Below are 22,467 nucleotides of genomic sequence, written 5' to 3'. Positions count from 1 at the left end.
AATCCTGAGTGACTTCCCAGCAGATAGGTCTAAGTAATAAAGTGTAATTCATCATTCCCTTCCATATCAGTGTTCTTCCAGTGCTTCTCATGTAAATTTGTTGGAGAACACATTAACTTGTAACATTTTTTTTTCATCTCCAGTCTTGCAGCTATACCTTTTATACAGTTGTTTTTCCCATTCATAAGTGGATTGAATTTGACTGTTCAAAATTTAGTCCACTAAAGGATTTTTGTTTGTTTTAAAAATATTAAGTAAATGCAGCTGATTACCAGCAATGGCAGTAATAGCACTTTACATTTCATTGGTGCTCGTTAATGAAGAAGCATTAATATTGCATGTATTTCTTCAGCTATTTCTCGCATAAACAACAGATTGCTTCTGTAATTTTGCTCACCACAATTTTCCCAGTGCTAATCCATAGCAAAAATTCTGCAGTTTCATCCACTATGACAACTTCACCGCAGTTCTCTTCAGATCAAATATGGCAGCAAGTAACTACATCCTTTACCTTGCTACACTTCTTCAGCACTAAAGAGACTTTTACCAAAAGTCACAGCTGTGTGACTTCAAAAGACTGCAGTGAGCAAAGTACAGGAGACCAGAAGCATGGTCTTTAGTCTCATCCATTTCACTACTGATACCATAATTAAAGATGATGCTAAGTGGTATGGCAGCATAGCAAGTTAAACTTTGTGGCAGTTATGTGAAATATGGAAAGTAAATGTTAGCAATGTGTATAAACACCAGAAAGGGCGAACTGTGTGAAAATGAAGAACACAAGTCTGTGTTTGCAATGCATTTCCAAAACCGTGACTCCAAATCCAGTCTCAAAAAGTGAGGTTTAAGCCATGGACACAGCAACGTAAAATATGAAACTCTCTCCAAAAAGACTGCAAACCCTCAAAGGAAGAAGAGGTAGTACAGGAAGAGCCTGGTTTGAGTTCTGACTTAAAAGGGTCGCTCAGGCCTTAGGAAAGCTTGAAGCATGTTAAGTCTAGTCATAGCAGCTACAAGTGAATTTATGTTATCAGAAATACTGAAAGGTTTGTGATAAGCACCCAGACACCAACATTCAGATATAGCCTTCTGCATCCAGAAGTTCTTGAGCCCTACCTGGTTTTCATGGCACGGGCCCTGGCAATATTCCGTCAAGCTTTCCAGCGTCTGGTTGACGAGAGCCACATTCCTCTCATTGATGTAAAGCCCCAGTAAGCCCAGCCCGCCTGTGGTGCTCCCACAGATGCAGTCCAAAAACTGAAGGGTCTCACAAACGAGGTTGTAATTTGTTTTATTGTTTTGATGCCTTAAAAAATTCTGGTGGATGAAGGAAAGGAACACGAAAAAAAAAGAAAAAAAAGAAAAGGAAGAGAGTCAAGGCAAACAAAGTCCTTTTTCATGAAAACATTGACAGATACAATTTATGACCATATGACCAGTGTGTCTCAGGTACTGAAGTACGCTGCACTACTATAGAAAATATATCAGGCCTAATGCAGCAGCTGAGAGCTCTTGTCTGATTAAATCATAGAGCAAGGAGGGCTTAGGAAAGTCAACTTGGCAAACATCTGCACTGGCCTTAAATGTCTTTTATATGTCCTGCATACCTGCTCCCATCCACCCATTACAGCCCTTCTCTTGGAAGCTGTTGCCCCACAGCTGAGTGGGTCTGGTGGTCTGGTGGCACATTATGGCTGGTCCTTGGCAGAACAGGAGCTCAGCTCAAACCACCCCAACCACCGCTGGAAGGGAGGCTCCTGGCCACGGCACTGAGGTTTGTTTGCAGAAAATATATTTTGCAGAGGTTGCTATGGGGACAGTAATTCCTACCAAAAGAGCTGATAGCAGGGACACATGTAGCACCTTAAAGCGTTCAACTGTAATACTTTGGGGAAAGGGCAGTACCCAGAAACTTCCTGGGCTCTTCAAATCTGTGGTAAGTGTTCCACCAGTTGTGCACAGGAACATTACTAACAGGGACATTTAGACCCTTCTCAGTTCCATGTGGCTGTGCTGAGATCCCCAAGCAATTCTGAGGATATAAACACGTGCCCCTCCATCACAGCACCCAAATGGTTCTTTAAAAGGGTTTTTTTTTCCCTTGGACCAAAAAAACCCAACATTTCAGACACTCCTATTCTGTAACAGGAACCAGGCACAGGCATGTTTTTCTCCCCTTATGAAGGTGCAGCCCCTCTAATTACACCCCTATAAAAGCTCAGCTCAAAACACTTTACCTGGAGCTCTCGGTTGTGGTTCTCACAGAGCAGCTGAAGAAATCTCAATATTGGTTGCATGATTGCAATGGCAGGGCTCATGACTGCTTCTTCTGCAGACTTCTCTTCTGCATTTGCAGCATCTGTTCCCGAGCCCATCAGATCTATTTCTGGGTCCATTTCTCTTCTGTACACAGAGTAAGCCTTGGAGGTTGCAGAAGATGCTTCTGTTAATTGTCCTTTCATTCCCTCTTTCAGATGCAGGGTTGAATCCTTAACTGCAAAGAAGATAATTTTCCTTCATTTTTGAAAGTCTTTCTCCCCATTTGATTAAACAATAAGAAAACAATAATAATGAATGCAACTTTTTCTTTGTTGGTGCCTAACTTTTCAAAGACCTCTAGGCAACTCACAAAGAATATCAAAGCAACATTCATGCAGGGATAACACGTTCCAAATAAACCACAAACCAGAGTGAAACAGAACATTAACACAAAAAGCCCTACTATTTCTCTCCCATATACAATAAATGATGAGAACAATGGGAAGACCACAGGGTGGGAAATCAGTTCCTGCGCTTGCTCTTGTGAAATATCCCCACTAGCAGCAGCCTCTGCTTCTGCTCCTCTAAAAATATGGTCCTATATTTTTCATTGATGCAAACTGGCAGAGCTTCACTGATTTCATTAAAGCTAATTCCTTGTAGCTGACCTGAGATGGACTATAATTAACAGAAAATCAGGCAAAGGATGCAAACTGGCAATGATTAGTATTAAAGTTTATTGATCAGCTTAACAGAGCATCAGTGGTGCAGTACATGCAGTGTCAATGCAATGCCCTGCTCCCCTCTTTCACAGGGGTGCCTCCTTACCTCTCCTTTTGGGAACAGATATGGTGAGGTCACTGTCATCCTCTTTCTTTTTGCTCCCCAAATCGATAGTGTTCACTGTCACTGTGGATCGGATCTCCTGCTGAGCAGCTTTCATGTGATCATACAGCACTTTAAAGAACCTTTCTGACTTTTTCTGCTCCTTTAGTTGCTGGTAAGTTGAATACTGCAAAAAAAAAAAAAAACTCTTTAGATATCAATCTTCTAAGGAAGAAGAAATACAAAAATACACTATTTCTTTTGTGAAACAAATAATGAATAATTACTTCACTTGCACAGAACAAATGCTGGCCACTGCCTGACCAGTTCTTTCACAAAGTGATATACAAGGCTGGTAACAAAGATTGATGACAATATTTTAAAATTTGGGTAAAATGGTGAACAGTGCTATTTGCAGTCTTTTAAATGTCACAATATTGTACTTGAAGTTAAATTACTTTGTGACACTCTCCATTTCTCCAGGCTTCATAATCCATCCACAAATAACAGTGAAAAGTAACTTATTATGTAACAACAAGAGGAAGCATGGAACATCTAATACGTAATATTATAGCTTGGATTATATTCCTTTTTTTTGTGCTACAGACAGAGTTTAATATTAAATAATATTTTAGGTTATTAATTCCAGTCCCTTAGTGTAACTGTCAAGGAGGCTGAGTACCATTTGCAACAGTTTACAAAAAATCCCAATTCTCCCAGCCTTCCCTCATCATATCAATTCTCTCTCTTCCCTCAATCATCTTGCATGATTGAATGTTTGGCTAAATCTGGGTGAGAGGGATATAATTCACAAAAAAACCTAGAATCCATAGCTTAAAGCAGATATTTTCTGTGGACTGGGATACTGGTTTTCCTAAATGACCTTTTTTTTTTCTCTTTGGAGATTTTGATGAATGTCTCCAAAGGTTTCCAGAAAATAATTTGTCATTATAAAGTTAGAAGTATTATAATTTTTAATTTTAACAAGAGTGACATCAAATAACTGGGGATAATGCTCACATGGCAATGACCAGATTAAAAGCAGCACAGTGCTAAACAGAAAGGGACAGCCCAAAAACATTTTGTTCTGCTGAAGATCCTCCACTATGAGATACTGCATAGCAGTAGGGCATATTTACATTTGTATTACAGTGGTACATATTCTAGTGACAAACTTTTCACAGGACTCACAGCAAAAAGGTTCTCTTTATTTGTCTCCAGACCACATGCATCTGAGAATCAATATGTGAATAAGCACATTAAATAAGTACCTGTGTTTGCGTATTTCCACCTTCAAGCAGCGCAATACCAAGCAGAATGCCTTCTGAGAAAATCCTGTCATTTCTGGTGTTCACTATCACATCTATGACCAGTTCTGAGGCACCTTCTTTGTCCAGGAGGCACTGGATATCAAACATGGTCACCCCAGACTTATCCGCATCTTGTCCTGAAAATCCACCTGCAAATGAGACAAATACACAAATACCATTCAAGTCTGCTTCACACACATATATGGAAACAAACCTATCAGTAGTGATAAAGCACACAATAGCATCATAATAAATTTAATTTTGAAATTCTGTCAGGCAAAATTCCCTTTGATAAAAACAAGAGTTTTGTATGAAACTGCAATGTTGGGTTCAAAGAATAAGAAATAAAACAAATCCCCAAGCCATTGTTCTGTCATGATATTCAGACAATAAATAAGTTGGAAATGACACTGATTTGTTCACTGAACCCTTTCTTAATTCCACTGCTGCATACACTAAACTGTGAGTAGAGTCAGTGCTCTGAAACCACTTTTAAATCTGCTCTTCTATACAAAAAATTGTGTCCTGGTAAATCCACCCTGCCCTTCCAGCCAAATGCTTTTGCCAGCTCCTAGGTCATCATCATCGTCATCATCATCATGACATTCTTTAACAACACAGACTTGAGTTAATCCCAATTAAAGGTGCGGGTTGAAGAAATTTTGCTAAATTGTATTAGCTCATTAAATCAACCACCTTTTATTATCACAGATGATCATCTTTCCTGCTATACTTACTTCTCTAAAGATGTAACTGTGCCTACTTCATTAGTAAAAATACAGTACTGCTTTAATCAGCCAGTACTACTTTGATTAAACTGATTAAAATGCTTCAGACTTTGTGATGAAGCCATACACACACAACTTTTAGAGACAACTAAAAAACAGTAAAACTTCAGTCTCTTGTTTATTAGGGAGAGAAATTTGGCGTATAGGATATTAAGACTGTAAAGATTTCCAGTGTCTACATCGACATAGCTAAGGAGGAACAGCTGGGTAACATCTGAAAAAGCTGACAAATCTGGGCATGCCTTCAGTGTGCACTGAAAATGCAAAATGCAGTATGCAGTTTTGACCTGGCTCTATACAGCTCCTGCCTCATTTCCTATGACATCCCTTATTATGGGTTTTCCTAGAAACCACCCTGAAGTAACTTCCTGTGGCTTCTACAGCAGAATGATACAAAAAATTATAATGGACCTACAGAGATCATCTGCTGAAACTTCCTGCCCACAGGAAGATAGGACAGGTTCATCAGAGTCTTGTCCAGCAAAGTTGTAACAAGAACTGAAACATCCTACAACCTCTCAGGAAAATCTGTTCTGTTGTCTAACCAGTAGTTTTGTGACAAGTTTTCCTTAGATCTTTTCTTTTCCATGTATCAACAAAGGATCTGGAACATCAAAAAATTTTTTAGTCTCCAGAAACAACATCATCTCTCTTCAAAAGTTTAGTGCTTTGCTGATTTTCTGGATGAGGATTTCCTGGTACCTACTTTGGTACATCCAAACGCACAATCTGAGACAAGTGTGTGCAACTTAAAAATAGGAAGAGTCTGACACTACCTCTCTTCTAAGTGGTTACAGAACATGTTTGATTTATTTACCAACTGAATGCCTGGAGCATGTCCAATGTGCCTATTAGAAAAAATGGTGCTGCTAATTTTGCTCTCTTGAAATGATGTGTGTTGATTTACCTCCCACTTGTGCAGTTTTGCTGTAGCTGGCAGACAGGGGGCCATTCATACCACTTCCATATTCCCCTTTAAAGTACCGATACAGGAGGATTTTCCTTAAAGTGTTGCCCTTTAAGAGAAAGATAAAAATAGGAGAAATGAGAGTTGTGGCCAATTTCCTTTGTTTGAAAAGCAAGCTGTTTAACACAGATACATAATTTAGTAGGTCTTTCCATTATAATTAGTAAACACACAAATAGGAAGGTTGTCCAGAAAACAAATATCTAATCTTATCTAACAAATCCCAGGGGAAAAATTCTAAAATAGCATTGTATAAACTTTTTTTGAAGTTTGTTTTAAACTTATTGATTATAAATAAAACACCTCCACCTCAGTAATTCTGACTGGCTATCTGTGAGATGTGTATATTGAAACAAGCTCCACAAATAGCCAGTGCTCTGCAGTCAGTATGTCTGTGCCCTACCCTGCCATGGCAGCACTTTCTTCCTATTTTCTGCAGCTGAGTAGTACCACTCCCTTTTCTCTGATCTCAGATAATCCAGCTGATCATCTGAAAGAAGCCACATCACATAAAATATTAAAACAGAGATATGACATTTGATAGAACAGCTTAAAAAGCATTCTCTGTATCTCCTTGTTCCTTCACTTCCAAAACCACAACCAGTCAAAATTTGCATGCAACTCTCTGAAGAGCTTCCCTTTCATTTCACTTGTGTTCTGCGACTCAAGACATGCTGGATTGAGAGTTGGGGGTACCAATTACCTGGCATTTTTAGTTTGCCTTCAGTCTCCACAGAACACCTGCAGTCAACACGCAGCTTTACAGAGGCAGGAGGTGACACAACAGCTGTAGGCGTATGTGTAACCTCAGATTTCATAAAGAGGAATAAGTAAGGTCTCCAGTGCTCAACACAGAAGGGGAAAATTGGTCATTTTAAGAGTCTGGCAGTAAAACTGAACAATTCTTTCCTTGCTTTTACTAAACTGCTGGTTTTAATGAAAAAAATTCTAAAAAACGTGCACTAGAAACGTTCTCAGCATTCAGCAGTTCACCAGTGCCTGCGCATTAGTGCAGCAGTCAACTTTTCAATCAAAACATCTCTGTGGCCACCACAGACAGCAGGCAGTGGGGAAGCAAGATCCAAGCACTCTCACACTCCCACTTCTCTGTTAACTTGGCAGTATTTCCAGTGGCAACCACACATCACAGCAGGGCTTCACTGCTTCATGGGCCTTGAAGACAATGGCCTTGTCCACCTGAAACAAGTGCCAAAATGCAGGATTTTGTGTGTTGCCTGACAACACCAACCAGCCATTCTTTCCTAGTTCTCACATTTTGGTGCTTTCATTTGATAATAGTCTGTACAGAATTGCCTCAAACAGCCAAGGAAAGTACTAGGTCTACAGTAAAATAGCAAAAGCTATAAATACAATGGCTGCATGTGGATACAAATCTTGCTGCTAGCAAGAATTTTTCTTGCTTCTTTCCAGTCCCATGAGATATTTTTCTCTCTCATGGAAGATATTTGTAGAGTTCTATAAACTATGAACACCTGCAACCTTGCAGAGCTTTGTTTGTAGTAAAGTAGAAAAATATTTTGACAATGGATGTTTTAGGATTTTAGCCAATCATCCCAAGGGGTGGCTGACCCTTTGACCAATTAGACTGTGAAGAAAAAATTCTATAAAAGAGCTGTAAAATAATTAAATAAATGAATCTTGCGGCACAATTCCTGCCTGCTGGATCTCTCTTCTCCTCCCTACCACTGTGGGATACCGCGACAGCTGCAAAAAAAATAAGAAGCACCACCTACAGGGAATTTATTGGGTGGATTTTCCAGGTGAGCTTAATCCAGTGCGCTCTGCACTACAGAGGAAGGCAAAGAATAGGAAGTCTCTGAGGAACTCACACAGAGACAGACTCCTTCCCAGCCTGGTTGTGATGGGGTTTAACCCAGAGTGCATGGACAGGGTACAGTAACCAAGCTCATAAGCAATTTTAAGATGGGTAAGAGTATCAGCTCCTGCTGCTCAACATCCTGTCTCTAGCTGGGACCAAAACCCAGTGTCTCACAGCAAAGTGAACCTCATTTTCCTCATCTCCTGAAGAAGAACAACATGTTATTGATGGGAAAAGAGTTCCCACCAGAACTGATAAACATGGACTGAGAAGAAGGCTGAAGTCCCTTTTCAAGCTTTCTCAGGCATGTATATATAAAAGAATCATAACACTGTGTCACACAAATGGGATCACAGAGCAGAAACCCTTCCTAATTCCCAACTAGGACCCAATCCAGAATCGGCACTGCCTTGAGACACGATCTTTTCATCAGAAAGGCTGGCATTTGCAATAGCACTTGGCTAACCACTCAGTTTGAGTCAACCTCCTCAACCAGCAACCTATGCAGTCTGTTGATGACTAATGGTAAATTATATAAACAGTCACAGGGCAGTCACAGGAAGAAACACCAAAAGCCATCTATATATAGTTAAGAATACTACCTGTGGTCACAAGCTTTACTGTTCAACCAAAACAGCCCTTATTTTACCAAGAAGAATGTTTAAAACCATAAAATAGCTTTTGACTAATAAACTGAGTGATTTAGCACTGTGGTCTGATTACCTAGAAGGAAGTATCTGCTAGCACATCTCAGATCTTACTCCTGCCTCGTTACCTTCAAAGACACCAGGGGATATGAAGATGCTTCTCCAATTGGCTACTGAAAGGGGAATTCTGCTCCACCCATATCCAAACTAAGGCATAGATTTTATTTCTTCTTTCAAGAAGTCTTAATTATTAGGATTCCTTCTTCCTCTCAACCTCCCATGAATCCAGAAGCAGGTATAGTTCCCAGAAGCCAAAGTGTCAAGACTCAAGGATGCCGTGTTTGAAAAGCAGAGATGTGGTGGAACCTCTGCTTTGCCTGACAGCTGTGTCAGAAACGCACCCCCAGGCTCAACCCACATATTTGCAAACTCGGGATCTTCATCCTCTCTGTGATGACCTCAGGCAGCCATATGACTTCCATGAGTCTTGTGAAATGAGCTGCCACTACAAAGAGCAGAAGAGCCCAGCCACACGAACCGGGGCTGAGAAATGCCCAGAGAAATGCCTGAGGAATGTATCAGAAACACCTGTCACCTCCAGCATGTGACTGTGAGGCACCATCCTAGAAAAAGCTGGAAAGATCCTGCTTCCAGAAAAAGTGCTGATCCCACTGGTGTAGGTGTGTGGGAATGCTTTTATGGGAATGCCAACAAACACAGTCAAGAACAGCCCCATCACAGGGACGAGACCGGCTGCTGCCAGGACAAGTGAGACAGCCACGCCATTGATGTCCTTGGAAATGGATTCCTAACTTAGCACAGCCACAAAATTAATAGTGCCCAAAAGCAAATGATCACAGCAGCAGCATGAATAAGCAGTTTGGAGCAGCTACTACTGACACTCGTGGCACTAAAGGAAAGGCCAAAAATAAAGCATGCTAGGCAGTGCAGTGCTCTCTGTGTTTCTACACGAGGCAGAAGTCCTGGCCTTCCAAGCTGAATCTCTCCCCTGCTGGCTACAATACACTTTCTTTTATACCTCTTATTAGGGTATGGAAGTGGCATGTAAACATCACTCAGCTGACTGCAACCCTTCCATAATGGCTAGAACATTGTATAGCTTTGGAAAAAACACAATGAAACATAACAGTCTTATTGTTGCTGATGAATACCACTGCACTGTCCCTAACAAAAGCTAGGATAAAGACTGAGGACACAAGAAAGCAACAACTGGATATTGTTGTTGCAGTTTTAAATAGCTAGGGATTGACAGGCAAAAGTTTCCAATAGGGAATAATTATTCCAGTAGGAACATGTAGACACAAACAAATTACGTTTTCTCAGTCCGTATTTCATTATACTTGTTGGTCTTTAAACTTGATTTAAATGCCTTAATACAATGGTTTATTCACTTGCCTTCTCTGAGCCTGCAAAAGGCTGGTTCCACACAAGGATGTGGCAAGAAGCAATGGCTGAGAGAGGTACCCAAGGCTTATCATGGATACCTGCATCAGCACCAGCTCTCCCTATTACACCACCAAAACTTATCTGTCCTGCCTTAAATAACTCTGCACACTTCTTAAAGAATTGGAATTATGACATTATGGAGGCTGAACTAGAGGGTCTGGTGATCCCTTCTGGTTCTCACTCTGTATTAAATTAATGAAGTGGAAATGCTCAGATTATCAGTGATTACCCAGAAAAGGCAGCTGCATCCAACCAGTATTTCTGTGATACAGTGGATGATGATGTGAGCGTATTTCAGCATTAATCCAGGAAGAGGCATGAAAACTAGGTTTATTAAATCTTCATATTTGAATAACGTGCAGCCAAGTATAAAAGAGGAGCTGTTGGGGATCTCTGGTCTACTAATACAGGTTTTCAGAAAGTTTGAAGAGACACAAAATCCCAGAGAACTATGAGACATCTCACATGCAATGATACTTTTCCAAAAGTACTTGGGAGTACTTCTTACACTTTTTAATGCTATCCAGCTCTCTGCCGTGAGTTTGATAAGAGTTCTGGGAAAGGCAAAGGACTGGCTCATTTTGCATTCCATTAACACACAATTAAAGGACGCTACTTGATACTGATGGCAGTTCTAATAGTGGCGTCATGTTGTAATAATCACCTCAATACAGGTTCGCCAAAACAGACCTTCTGAAACTTCTGAAGATTATCTTTTGCTTTTGCTAATAATGAAAATATCATTCTGGTAAAGTTTGATAAACTGTGCAGTGTGACACAATCCTGCAAGGCAAAATATTTGATTAAGTAAGCCCAGAAGGATAGTTATCAAATGGCTTAACAACTCAGCGACTGACAGAATTCAATGTGCAATTTAAAGCAAGAAATTATAAACAAATGTATGGGCTTCTAATGGGCAAACTCATAAAGTATGTATTGTCTGCCTCATTTGGGGCTTTTCTTAATGAAGTGAAATAATACAGAAAATAATTATTAATTGTGTTTGGAAAGAACACACAAGAAAAGGGGGGATGAGGTCAATTCACCGCTAACAATTTAGGCATCATTTATTAAACTGACTAGAAGCAAACAATATGAGTGTCATTATGCCCAAACCTCTGTATGTCTTAATAACAATAAAATACAGAACACACAAAAAAAATTGAGGATTCTGTTCTAGGAGGTCATGACTTCAGGGAAGAATGAAAGGCCTAGGAGAAAAATCAGTACAATGACAACTCTCCAAATCCCACAATTCTGCAAAGGGTAACAAGAGCTGTTATGTGGGATTTGTGAGGCTCTCTTACTTATTCACATGCTGGGGCACGTTACTGTAGCAATACCACATCACAAGTTGGTGTCCACAGTTCAAGAAGAATGCTGACAAATTGGATCAGGTTTGGAGAAGCTCCATGAGAGTGATTACAGAATAAAACAAGCCTTTTCATCAGAAATTCAAGGCTTTCAATCTACTGAATTTATCAGTCTAAGCATGAACTCTGTTTCTCACTATCTACATAAGAAATCTGATATAATGGATGACTTCAGTCTAAAGATAAAAGGTGCAAGACATGCTGGTGAGAAGCTGAAAACGGAGAAAGTCAGCTAGAAAAGAGGTAGAGGCAGCTGGGTTATTCAGTTTGTGGGTTATGAATTTTATTTTTATTTTATATAACAGTAGTGGCATTTAGCTATTGGAACAGCTTAAGAAGAGGTGTGATAGTCTGTACTGCTGGCAGTTACTAAACCACGACTAGGTGGCTTCTCAGACAGAAACTATTTGAAGATCTTGTGGTCTACATTAGGAGAACAAGCTGGGTGACAAAAATATGTCATCTCACATAATCTATGAAGACATCGTGCCACCTTTTCCTGTAGTAAATATAGATGAGGTTAGAAGCCTGGCTTTCTATGAAGGCCGTTTAAAAGACACCTACTTCTACATGTTTCTTGTCATTATTTATAAATGAAATTTCTATTCTGCTTGGTCTGAGCTCCTGCTTCAGGATGACCTTTTTGGCTTTTGTTTTTTTTGTTGTTGTTGTTGCTTTTCACCCATTTTGTTCCCTTATTTCTCTTGGAGACAAAATATGGTGGGAGAAGGAGTTTTGTGCAAGTGGCTTCTGTGAAGATACTACGCGTGGTTTTGTAACCCTTTAAATTATCATTCAACCTGCTCTTGAAATGCAAGATGACACAGAAATCTCCCCATCTCCAACAGGGATCAGCTGAGGCCACGGCTACCACACGCACGGTGTTGCACAAGCACAGGCTTGGAAGACAGCCCTGGAGTCTTGACTCCTATTATGTCCACAAAGTGGAAAATTTCTGTTTTCATGATGCCAGCAACTTCCAGGGGGCTCACGAATTGGGGGAAGTTGTTTGTTTTGGGGAGTTGTTTGTTTGCTTTTACACAGAGTGAGCTTTTTCTTGGTTTTGATCTTTTTGCAACAAGATGTTTTCATAGCCAACTGATAGTTGAAAGTGATATATTTTCACCAATAAAATATGACACCCAACAGCAGAGTTATTTGCACACTAGGGAGTTTATTCACCCCAGGGAAAAAAGCACTTTTAAATATGAAGTTGGGTCCAGCTGCTGTCCAGTTCTGCTTCCACTAAAATCAACAGGAGATTTGCCAGCAACTTAAGTAGGAGAAGGAGCAGACACACACTTTGCCAGGCAAAAGCGTTTTATCCAAGTCTAAAAAGAAAAAAACAACCCAAAATATGCACCAGACTTCATGACACAGTTCTCTTAGGAGAGCAGAGCTGGCCACCCACACCTCTCAGCTGTCTCTCATTAGGCAGAGACACCCCACATTTAAAATGTGCCATTGTTCAATCCTACACAAAACTGGGAGGAATCCCACTTGTCTCAATACAAATTGCCTACATCACAAATACTAACCAATAAACTTGAGACTGTAACTAATGCAGAGATGCATTAACAGATTCAGATAAATAAAACCAAGCATGACCTTCTCCAAAACCAAACTATAGTTGTTCTAAGAAGGAGTTCATTTTTTAAGCAGTCTTTTAATTCTTCTTTCTTTTGCAGTTCCAGGTTCCATAGAAAGCTGGAAGCTTAAGGGCCAAACTATTGCAAAACAACTGCTATTGCCAGTCCATTTTCAATATGGATAGGGAAAAGAATACTGGATACGCTGCAAAAAAACCCCACAGGTTCTGCCTGATAACTGTCCAATCTTGCACCCTGAAGAAACTCAGGAAAGTGTCATATTAAGAGAAAGATTTTTTTGGCAGTACCGCTAAGAAGTGTCTCCACCAGGAATACAGCAGGAGAGAAAAATTGTTTGGGTTAGTGAAAAACCTCAGCATTGGGGCATTCAGACTTGGACTGAGAAGAAAACACTCTGGAAAACACAGTTTGAATTTGTAATTATATATAATTTTTCTACTGGGCCATAAAGTATTAGTAGCTGCTCAATGTCTTTTTTTTTTGTTCAAATATCAGATCTCTAGATATGTATATATGCATTTATATAGAGAGAGAGAACAGGTCTTTGCTGTGGGCAAATATTATTGCTTAGATCTGTCACTTGTGCATATAAACTGTGCACTTACAAACCAGGTCATGTTTGCACCTCTGTAATTTCTCCTTTCAGACTTCCACCGGTACAAGACAAAGCACTGAGACACACAATAACTCAAGTTCTCCAGCACCAAAAGAAAACAATGTATGATTTGATCACGATTATTCAGAAGCATTTATGAGTGCACCATCAATAACAGACTGTAGGAAAAGACCAGATCTGAGAAGCACAATTTTCAAAGACTGAAATTATCTAACTCTTATGCTGCAGGGGGTAAACTTTCAAAGTGATGCACAGGGAGTAGTGCACACAAATCCTATTATTTGTTAACAGGATTTCTGTGTGGAACTCCTCATGCTCTGCAAGAAAAAAAAATTACCCCTAAGTGCCCTAATGTGAATATTTACCAAAACAGACACTTAATTTCCAGATGCATACTTATGAGCACTACTGTGCTTTGATGTTTTATGAGCAATTTGAAACAGGTAGCAAGGCAAAATAATAGAAGTGGCCAAACACCAATTTCATTACATTATTGTCTTTTGCCATATTGCTATTATGTTGAACTTCAAAGCCAGAGCGTTACAGATACCGATTTACTAGCTAAGGGATGCTCTGCAGATACAGTGCCTGCCCTGCTTTGGATCAGATACAGCACAATCTTCACCTGTTGGCTCAGGGCTTTAAAACTGGCTCAGAAGGCATTCCTGTATTTCACTTTTTTGCTCATTTTTACCTGCCACCAGTTCCACTGATTTCTCAACTTCTTCCTTGTCTACTAGTAAGGATCACAAAATCAAAGAATGATAGAGGGGTTTGGGTTGGAAGGGACCTTAAAGCCCATCCAGTTCCAACCCCTGCCATGGGCAGGGACACCTTCCACTATCCCAGCTTGCTCAGAGCCCCATCCAGCCTGGCCTTGGACACTGCCAGGGATGGGGCAGCCACAGCTTCTCTGGGCAACCTGTGCCAGGGCCTCCCCACCCTCACAGGGAACCATTTCTTCCTCATATCCAATCTAAACCTGCTCTCTGTCAGTGTGAAGCCATTGCCCCTTGTCCTGTCACTCCAGGCCCTTGCCAAGAGTCTCTCTCCATCTTTCCTGTGGGCTCCCTTCATGCACTGCAAGGCCACAGTGAGGTCACCCTAAAGACTGATGATGACACTTCAGAAATTCAGAATCTGTACTTGTGTCATTGCTTACCTTTGCAGGAACCCATGCATTTCATAAACCATGTTATCAGAATTATTTTGCAGGTTACAGGCTTCTGGAAATTTTTCTTTTAATTTGACACAAGTCATGGGTAGCACTAACACAATACTAAATGAGTATTTCTCATTGGTTCCCAATGGTTTGTAGTTTTGCTGTGTACATGTCATTAAACTGTGTCACTTTCTCCAACAAATAAAAATGTTCACAGTTAATATGAATTGTTCTATTAGGAATGGTCTATATGTCTGTATTACTTTTTCTTTTAAAAGTGATATTAAAAGAAACTAATTCTCAGCATTCTTGCAAAATAACCAAGGGGCATATGAATTGTCTCAAAACAATCCCAAGACCACGTCAAAACCAAATATTTTTTCCTCCAGTGCCACTCACCTCTGCCTGAACACCACTATATTCAACAAACAGAACTGCCAGATCCTGTCTTCCCATGATTTAAAGACATGCTTTGGACAACGATCAGCAATCCTGTATCCAGAGTGCCCTGAGAAGCCAGCCTGACAAAATGATCAACACACCTGACGCTTCTGAGAAACGCCTCTTGCATTCTTAGATGGAAACAGACACCAAATTGTTGCTGTTTCCTTGGATTTCAGGCATTAAGAGGAAAAAAACCAGTCTTCAAATATACTTGTGGCCACTGCAGAGGAAAACAGCTGGTCAAAACATTCCAGCAGCTTCCATCCACGCAGCAAAACAGGAACGGCCCAAGGGAACCAACCTTGAAGCTGTTCAGGCCAACAGCAGTATTTAAAGTGTTATCAGTGGTGTGTGGAAGCATTGTCTTAGCATCCACCTTGCTGCAAAACCAGCACAAATCAGCTCCAGAAAATAATCTGGGTGGGGTTGATAGAGCAGGAGATGTCCCAAGTGGTGTCTGCAGTGATGGGCAGATTGTCCCTTCGTTCTGTGCTGCACAGCACGGCAGGGAAAACAAAGCATCCTCCTTTTCTAAGCAGAGGAGAACAACTCCCACCTGGAACAAAACCAGCTCCTGCACTGATTCCACAACATCTACGAAATTAGATGGCATTTCAGACGAACAGAAAAGTAGAGCAAAGTTAGACAACACTACAAGTCTAGCGCTTTATTAGCTATCCATTTTGACAGGGATAATTTGAAAATATTTATAATTCATGTTCCCCGGTTATAAAAAAAAAAAAAAAAAAGAAGAAGAAGTAGTAGTAGCAGCTTGAATAAATTTCCAGTAAATTTGATTGGGAATTTTCTATTCATGTCAACTTTCCCAACTGTATAATCCTTTTCATGATAGCTGGCACCTGAAGTTCAGCCCCTAAAGTTTTGTGCTTGTATGAGAATTCCAGTTTATATTAAAAAAAAAGTCCAGAACAGAAACAACCACCCCACCACCACGCTAATTTCTACTCCTCCTGGCCCTGGGAATAATACTTGGAAATGTGAAATCTGTGTGGCCAGAGCCAGAGGGCCAGAAAAAAAAAAAAAAAAAAAAAAAAAAAAAAAAAAAAAAACCCTAAAATATGTGGATGAGATTTTGATTGTTAAGAAACCAAACCAAAGCAGTTTCATCATTTCTAGGAGCCTGACTCATGACTTCGATTGCCAGAGGTGGCAAATATCAAATAAATATTAAGCAACCTCCTCTGGCAGATATGTTGATTTTTGTCAGATCCTTGCTGCTGACTCTCATCAAGGACACAGCTGCTGACACTTGGCTGTCACCACAAGGAGCTACATCTCCTCTTCCTCAAACAGCAAATCCACTCCCAGGTCACTAAGAATTAATGGCAACACAGGATTAGGAGGTAAGGCCACACTAGAAGGAAAAGATCCCTTGATCAAGTATGAGAAATGGATAATCTTGTGGCTGAAACAACATCATTCGAGATCTAAGCTCTTGCTCCTGCCCTGGCAAAGGCTGTGCTGCCAGAGAGAAGAGCTGGGTTCTATGACAACCCTCCCCAGTGCTGAGTTCCTCAGGAGGCTGGAAAAAAGGCCTTTGGTAGGTTTATTCCCCAGGAATCAGGAATCATGTCCTGGTTCAGAGCCTGGGCTAGGCCAGGCTACCTCACCTCCCATTAATGTCATTAATTAGTGAGCAGGCTAAGCACCTCTCCAGGCTCCTTGAGGGATTATCCTGGATTTTACCCACTGATTCACAAACCTGCAGTGACTTGGTGTTGGAGCTGGTCTTTCCTGGCATATCTGAACTTTTTGACAGAGCTTCTCTTCCAATGACAGACAGACATTCTGATTTTTGAAGACAACTTTCACTAGGAAAAACCTCTCTGTTTCCAAAGCAGTTCTCAATCCTCCCTTTTAAATTAGAGCCCAATATTAGCTTTTCACTCTTGGAGTCTAAAATTTCATCAGTTCAAACAAATAAACCCAATAACATCCTTTGAAGACTGCCATGGAAATAACTCTGACTTTGTGCAACACTGCAGCAGAAGGTTCATAAACTATTTCTATTAGCCAAAGTTGCTGCATGAAACTGTTACGTTTCATAACTGTTGTTAAGAGAGTAACATTTTGTTTTTAATAACTTTCAGAGGTATATTCGCTGTCACACCAAGCTCAATAGCTTCTTGGCTGTCATCTTATTTCAGGAGCAACAACAATTTCTAAATGCTAAATTTCCCAAGATCAGGAAAAAGCAATCTTCTATGGTGAACAGAAAAAAAATAACATTGAAGCCACTCTACAACTGATTGAAAAAATGACCAAAATTTGCTTGAAATTAAATCAGCTGTTCAAAGGTACAGACAAGGGGGAGATGAAGTCACATTTTCATGAGCCTGTCTCAGCTTTTTAAATTCCCACTACTAAAAGGCAGATTCATGTTTATATAAAATTTAATACACAAGCTGTTCACCCATAATATTAAATTGCCCCTTTATATTTAATATTTGTGAAAATTGCTGAGTTATTTATGTCCCAGATAAGACTGCAGCACATGTGCATTAGCTATTTCATCATACCAGATTTTAGCATATATTTATTATGAAGCTGTTGCTATTATAATGCCTAAATGCCTATTGCTTCCAAGGAGAAATATATTATCACTGGAATGTTCCTACATGCACAGCATGTAGCTACGGAAATACAACATCCTATACTTCTTTCGAGGTGTTAAGTACAGCACAGATTGACTGGGAGCCTGCAGGAAACCTGCTCTGGAAGACCTGTTACAGTGATTTTTTTTCTCCTGTGTTTCAAGGGTACTGAAATCCCCACTCCTGACATCTCTCTGATGAATGCAATGCAACATCCCAACATTAGGGCTCAACAGCACTATGGAAACCAAGATGAGCTTTACAGTTCCAGTAACTGGGAATTAAACTGCACAGGCATGGCACCAAGTCAGTGCTTTTAATGAACACAAAACAAAACCCACCAACAGTTTTAGGGGCTACAGAACTGACTGCTCAGGCTATTCTGATTACTGGTAAAATTCTCTGTTCTGAATGCAGGAAAAAACCTTGTGAAAACATGGAGTAGGGTGGGAAATTGTATAGGCAAAATTAGTGCTGCAAGTTAGATCAGTGACACAGTTTCATCTAAGTCCTATGTTTTCTACAGGTTGCCATTTCCTAGAAGGCTCAGAGAAGTGCTGGAAGCACACAAAGGTATGGAAAAACTCTGGTACTACAGATTGAGATTTCTCACCTTGGAAAAGAGATGGCAAAAGTACAGCAAAGCTTTAATGGGGTGGAGATTGGGAGATTGGGAATTCCTGTTTCTTCTCCCACCCCCCAAAACTGGCCCCCAATGTTATGTAAAGAGGGTCAGTGAAAAAGTGATAAAGAAGTAATTGTTAGCCCACACATAATTAGATGGCCATGGGAAGTCACCAAGGCCAAGAATTCAGCAAGACTCAGAAGAGGATTTGGGCATTTCTATAGACAACAACTAAAACCAGTTACAATAGCAAATGTTAAAAAAAACAACTATGGGAAAGATGACAAAATCTCTTGCTTTAGGGCCCACAGATTTATGATCTTACTGTTAAGGATTATCCCAAGACTTCAGGAAGAATAGAAAACTTGAAGTCTGCCTGCAGTGGGGGTTCTTAGACCTTCTGAAGCATCTGGTGATGGCCACACAGCAAGAAACACTCTTAATCCTCTGGTCTGACCTTCTTTAGCAATCCACATGTGTTCAAAAGAGAACATTAAGTGTACCAAGTCTATTTGTATCGGATCCAAAAAACAGTGCAACCCAATGTAGATTCAAGAGAAAAACAGTTTTTATGAAATCTCTGATGAGGAGACATGCAGAGCACTACAGTCACCCAAAATATCAGCTGGAACCCCGATGACAACAGGCTAAACACAGAACTGCCATAGCAAGAAAACATATTACTAAAATCCTAACATGAACAAGGTCTGCATTTCATCTATCTGTTAAATATCCTTAGCAAAATACTACTGGTTTATATAAAAAACAATGGCAGGTAGAAACACTTCAGCTTTTGAACAAAAGGCATCTTCTGAAAGAGAAGCTCTAGGCTCCTCTCCCCAGTGGACATTCTGTGGGTGTGGACCTGGGAACACACACTCACTTGTTCAGCCAGGTGACTCCAAATTCTCCTTCTCAGTCCCACAGAAGACTCTTCTGTTTTGTACTAACAAAGTCCAAAGTACCTCATCCTCTAAGACACTAAAGAATGTTACTGCATGGCAGAGACAGCCACAGCATCAGACTTCTCAGTTCTGATGACAGCCTATGAACACCAGATCCCTCATTTAGCCCTAAATAACACTGACCAGAACATCACCATTATTTAGTTCCTTTAATTAATTACCACTTTGCAAAGGCTTTGTCACATAAATTGGTTTCCTATACATATTAGTGCATTTCTGTGTCCCTGTAGGTCCACTTGATGATGAAACGGCTTTTTGACTGCAAAGGACTGAGTGTCACCCAGATGCCTCCACCTACATACTTAATGTCCCTTTGTGGCCTAAAATTCCTTGTATGTAGAAAAGCAAGTATTAGTATTCTAACTGTGGCACCATGAGCCGCTGAGACTCAGCCAAAAGCTTGACAGATTTATATAGTGCAGAAGGGATGATGCAGGAGACCAGGAGAGGATCTGGATTTTGTCTCTCCTGCTTTGCTGTCCTCCATCTTTTTTCTTCCTCCTTGTCCCCTCTGAATTTGCCATTTTTCTCTCTGTCCCCTGGCTGTACCAAGGGCACATTATAATCCATGTGACACTTGATTTGTAACTTTTTCCCCTCAGTAACTCTGGTAATCATGCCTCTTGTTTAACAAAGCAGCTCTGGAGGAGACTGGGAAAGGGCAAGTGAGTGTCTGGGAAAGAAGCATCTGGTTAAAAGTTGAGCCTTAAAGTTGAGCCTTTTCCTTCTCCTCCACACTTGAGTCACTAAGCCAAACTCTCAGCAGAAACACACCTGATGATTCACTACAGCAAAAGCATTGGAACTGACAGAACAAACCAAGATGAAGCAAAATTATGTCCAAAAAAATAGGACAGGAAAAGTTTAACATGGAAGCAAGCTGGCAGATGAAAAAGTTCCAAGCATGGCATCTGGTTCTGCAGAGAATTTTCCTCAGGCTTTGGTATATGCAGATAAGAACCTCAGACAACTGCAAAAAATCGTTATAGATAAGAACAGAAACTCATCTTAATGAACATGTATTCTGCAAATCAACAAGGAGATGGGGAAGGAAGGAGGGTAATTTTCAGAGTTTAATCTTGGACTCAACTACAAGAGAAGTCAAAGGAAACTGAGTATACCAAGTACTGACAGAGGACCCAGATGAAAAAAATGCTATTGTAAACTTCACAGCAGGATGTTTCTGCAGTGTTAAGCAGAAACTTTAATTTGGAATTTGCTTGCTGCAAAGCCCTTAACATTTTTAGCACAAGACTTAGGTTTAATTTGAATAGGTCTGAGCAACAGACATATTTACAGTGGCAAAGGTGTTCTATTTTGTTTTCACTAGCAGAATGCTTGAATGGCTAATTAAAACAAAATTGTATTACCAAAGGAAAAAAAAAAAAAGTCAGAACCAGTGTCTTTTTAAAATTACCTGATGTTTAAGGCAGACTAAATTGAGTCAGTTTCTGGGAATGTGCGTGCTCTGACCTGTGTGAAAAGGCTGCCGAGGGACTGTGTACAGGCAAGACGGTTACCATGGATACCTCACTGCTTTAGGTATAGAAGCTTAACATTGCAAACAACTTTGCAGCATTAGGCTACCGGCCTCATAAAAACACTGCAAAATAACAGTGAGCTCTGAGATAACCACTACGATCTGCTTTGTGACATACAAATATAAATCTTCTATCCTAAGGTAAAAGACAAAAGTAGGATTGAGAGGACATGGCCAGATCTTGTAGGCCTTAATTTACAGTCTGCTTCTGAAAGATGCTATGGTCCTTGCCTCGCACTGATGATAATGCGACCTGCAAGTAGGCAGAATTGCTTCAGAATTTACCTAAATTAGGACTCCAAACTTGAGCCAACACAGAACAGGCAGAGGGAGATGCAGTCAGAGTCAAAAACCCGCAATTATTTTAAATTTTCCCTTTGACAGCACAAGTTACTCTGTAAACACTACCACAGGGTTGATGGTATCACCCACACTCATTGCATTGAAGGACAGAGCTTTCACATGAGATATTACAATGTATTCCCACATCCTTCCAAGAGCACTCGGTCTTCGTGGGGAGATGCTGACTGTACCTGCTGGGCAGTGAGCTGTGTGCCTACTGAATGCCCTCAGCCTCGAGAGAGGCCAGAGATTTTGTAGCTTTACAACTGCAAGCCCATCTCTTGGCCTGACTACCACTGCACCTGTCACACAGACAGTCTCAATGGGAAAAGAAAATCTGCTTCATACCATTCTAATAGTGGCAAAAGAGATTCACTCCCTCACACCAAACTATCTGATCTATTGATCCAACAGCCAACCATTTTTCAGGCAGTGAATGCATCTGTCTCCTCCTTCACCTCGAGCAAAGGTTCACAGGAAATCACTCGAGATGCTTTCTCCTGCTTCTGGTATTAAATTACACACAAAAGAAGTTCAGGTGCAGGTGAGGCTGGGGTTATGTTTCAGGGGAGGAAAAATCCATCCCAAGGAGATTTATGATCATTTCAAATATTCCACAGCCAGGAGCTCACACGGATCAAAAGCGGTGCTCGTAGCTGGTTCTTACAACATTAATTAAGATGCTTCAACAAGATTATAGATGTATTTAATGCAAAGCTGTGATGGCCAAACCCTTCCATGAGGCAGGACAGCAGAACAATGGGCTGGGAGAGCTGCAAGTTACAGACTAAGGAGCAATGAAGAAGTTGGAGCTGATGTGGGATGCAGAGGGGGGCATTCAGCTCGTGAGTCCCAGCTGAGCACAGATGTGCATACCTGCAATGTTTCATAAGCAAATAGCAGGTACCCCTCCAGCTTTTTGCAGACATACCTAACAGAGCAAAGTGGACTCCTTTCATGCTCTGTCAAATATTTTTGGCAGTGGGTGCATTCCCCTGCATTGTAATGAATTTTGCACTGAAGGCACCCTGAGTTTTCGCCAGCACAGAACCATCTTTCACCCTTCATGGCA

The 22,467-nt window shown here is 40.5% G+C and overlaps 1 protein-coding gene across 6 annotated transcripts in view; it reads right to left on the bottom strand.

The window, feature by feature from the left end:
- The window catches only part of ITPR2 (inositol 1,4,5-trisphosphate receptor type 2), a 245,710-nt gene that overhangs the window by 72,573 nt on the left and 150,670 nt on the right, over positions 1 to 22,467 (bottom strand). For all 6 annotated transcript variants that reach the window (XM_032105470.1, XM_032105472.1, XM_032105471.1 and 3 more), the window contains 5 exons: positions 6,090 to 6,198; positions 4,356 to 4,543; positions 3,088 to 3,271; positions 2,238 to 2,494; positions 1,117 to 1,317 (listed from right to left, as the gene is read on the bottom strand). In XM_032105470.1, the coding sequence (XP_031961361.1) occupies positions 1,117 to 1,317; positions 2,238 to 2,494; positions 3,088 to 3,271; positions 4,356 to 4,543; positions 6,090 to 6,198 (939 nt within the window). The remainder of the gene's footprint in view (positions 1 to 1,116; positions 1,318 to 2,237; positions 2,495 to 3,087; positions 3,272 to 4,355; positions 4,544 to 6,089; positions 6,199 to 22,467) is intronic.

This window comes from Corvus moneduloides, chromosome 4, assembly GCF_009650955.1.
Source record: "Corvus moneduloides isolate bCorMon1 chromosome 4, bCorMon1.pri, whole genome shotgun sequence".
NCBI lineage: Eukaryota > Metazoa > Chordata > Aves > Passeriformes > Corvidae > Corvus > Corvus moneduloides.
The sequence above is the reverse complement of the archived record's forward strand: the minus strand, read 5'-3'. Positions and strand labels throughout refer to the sequence as shown.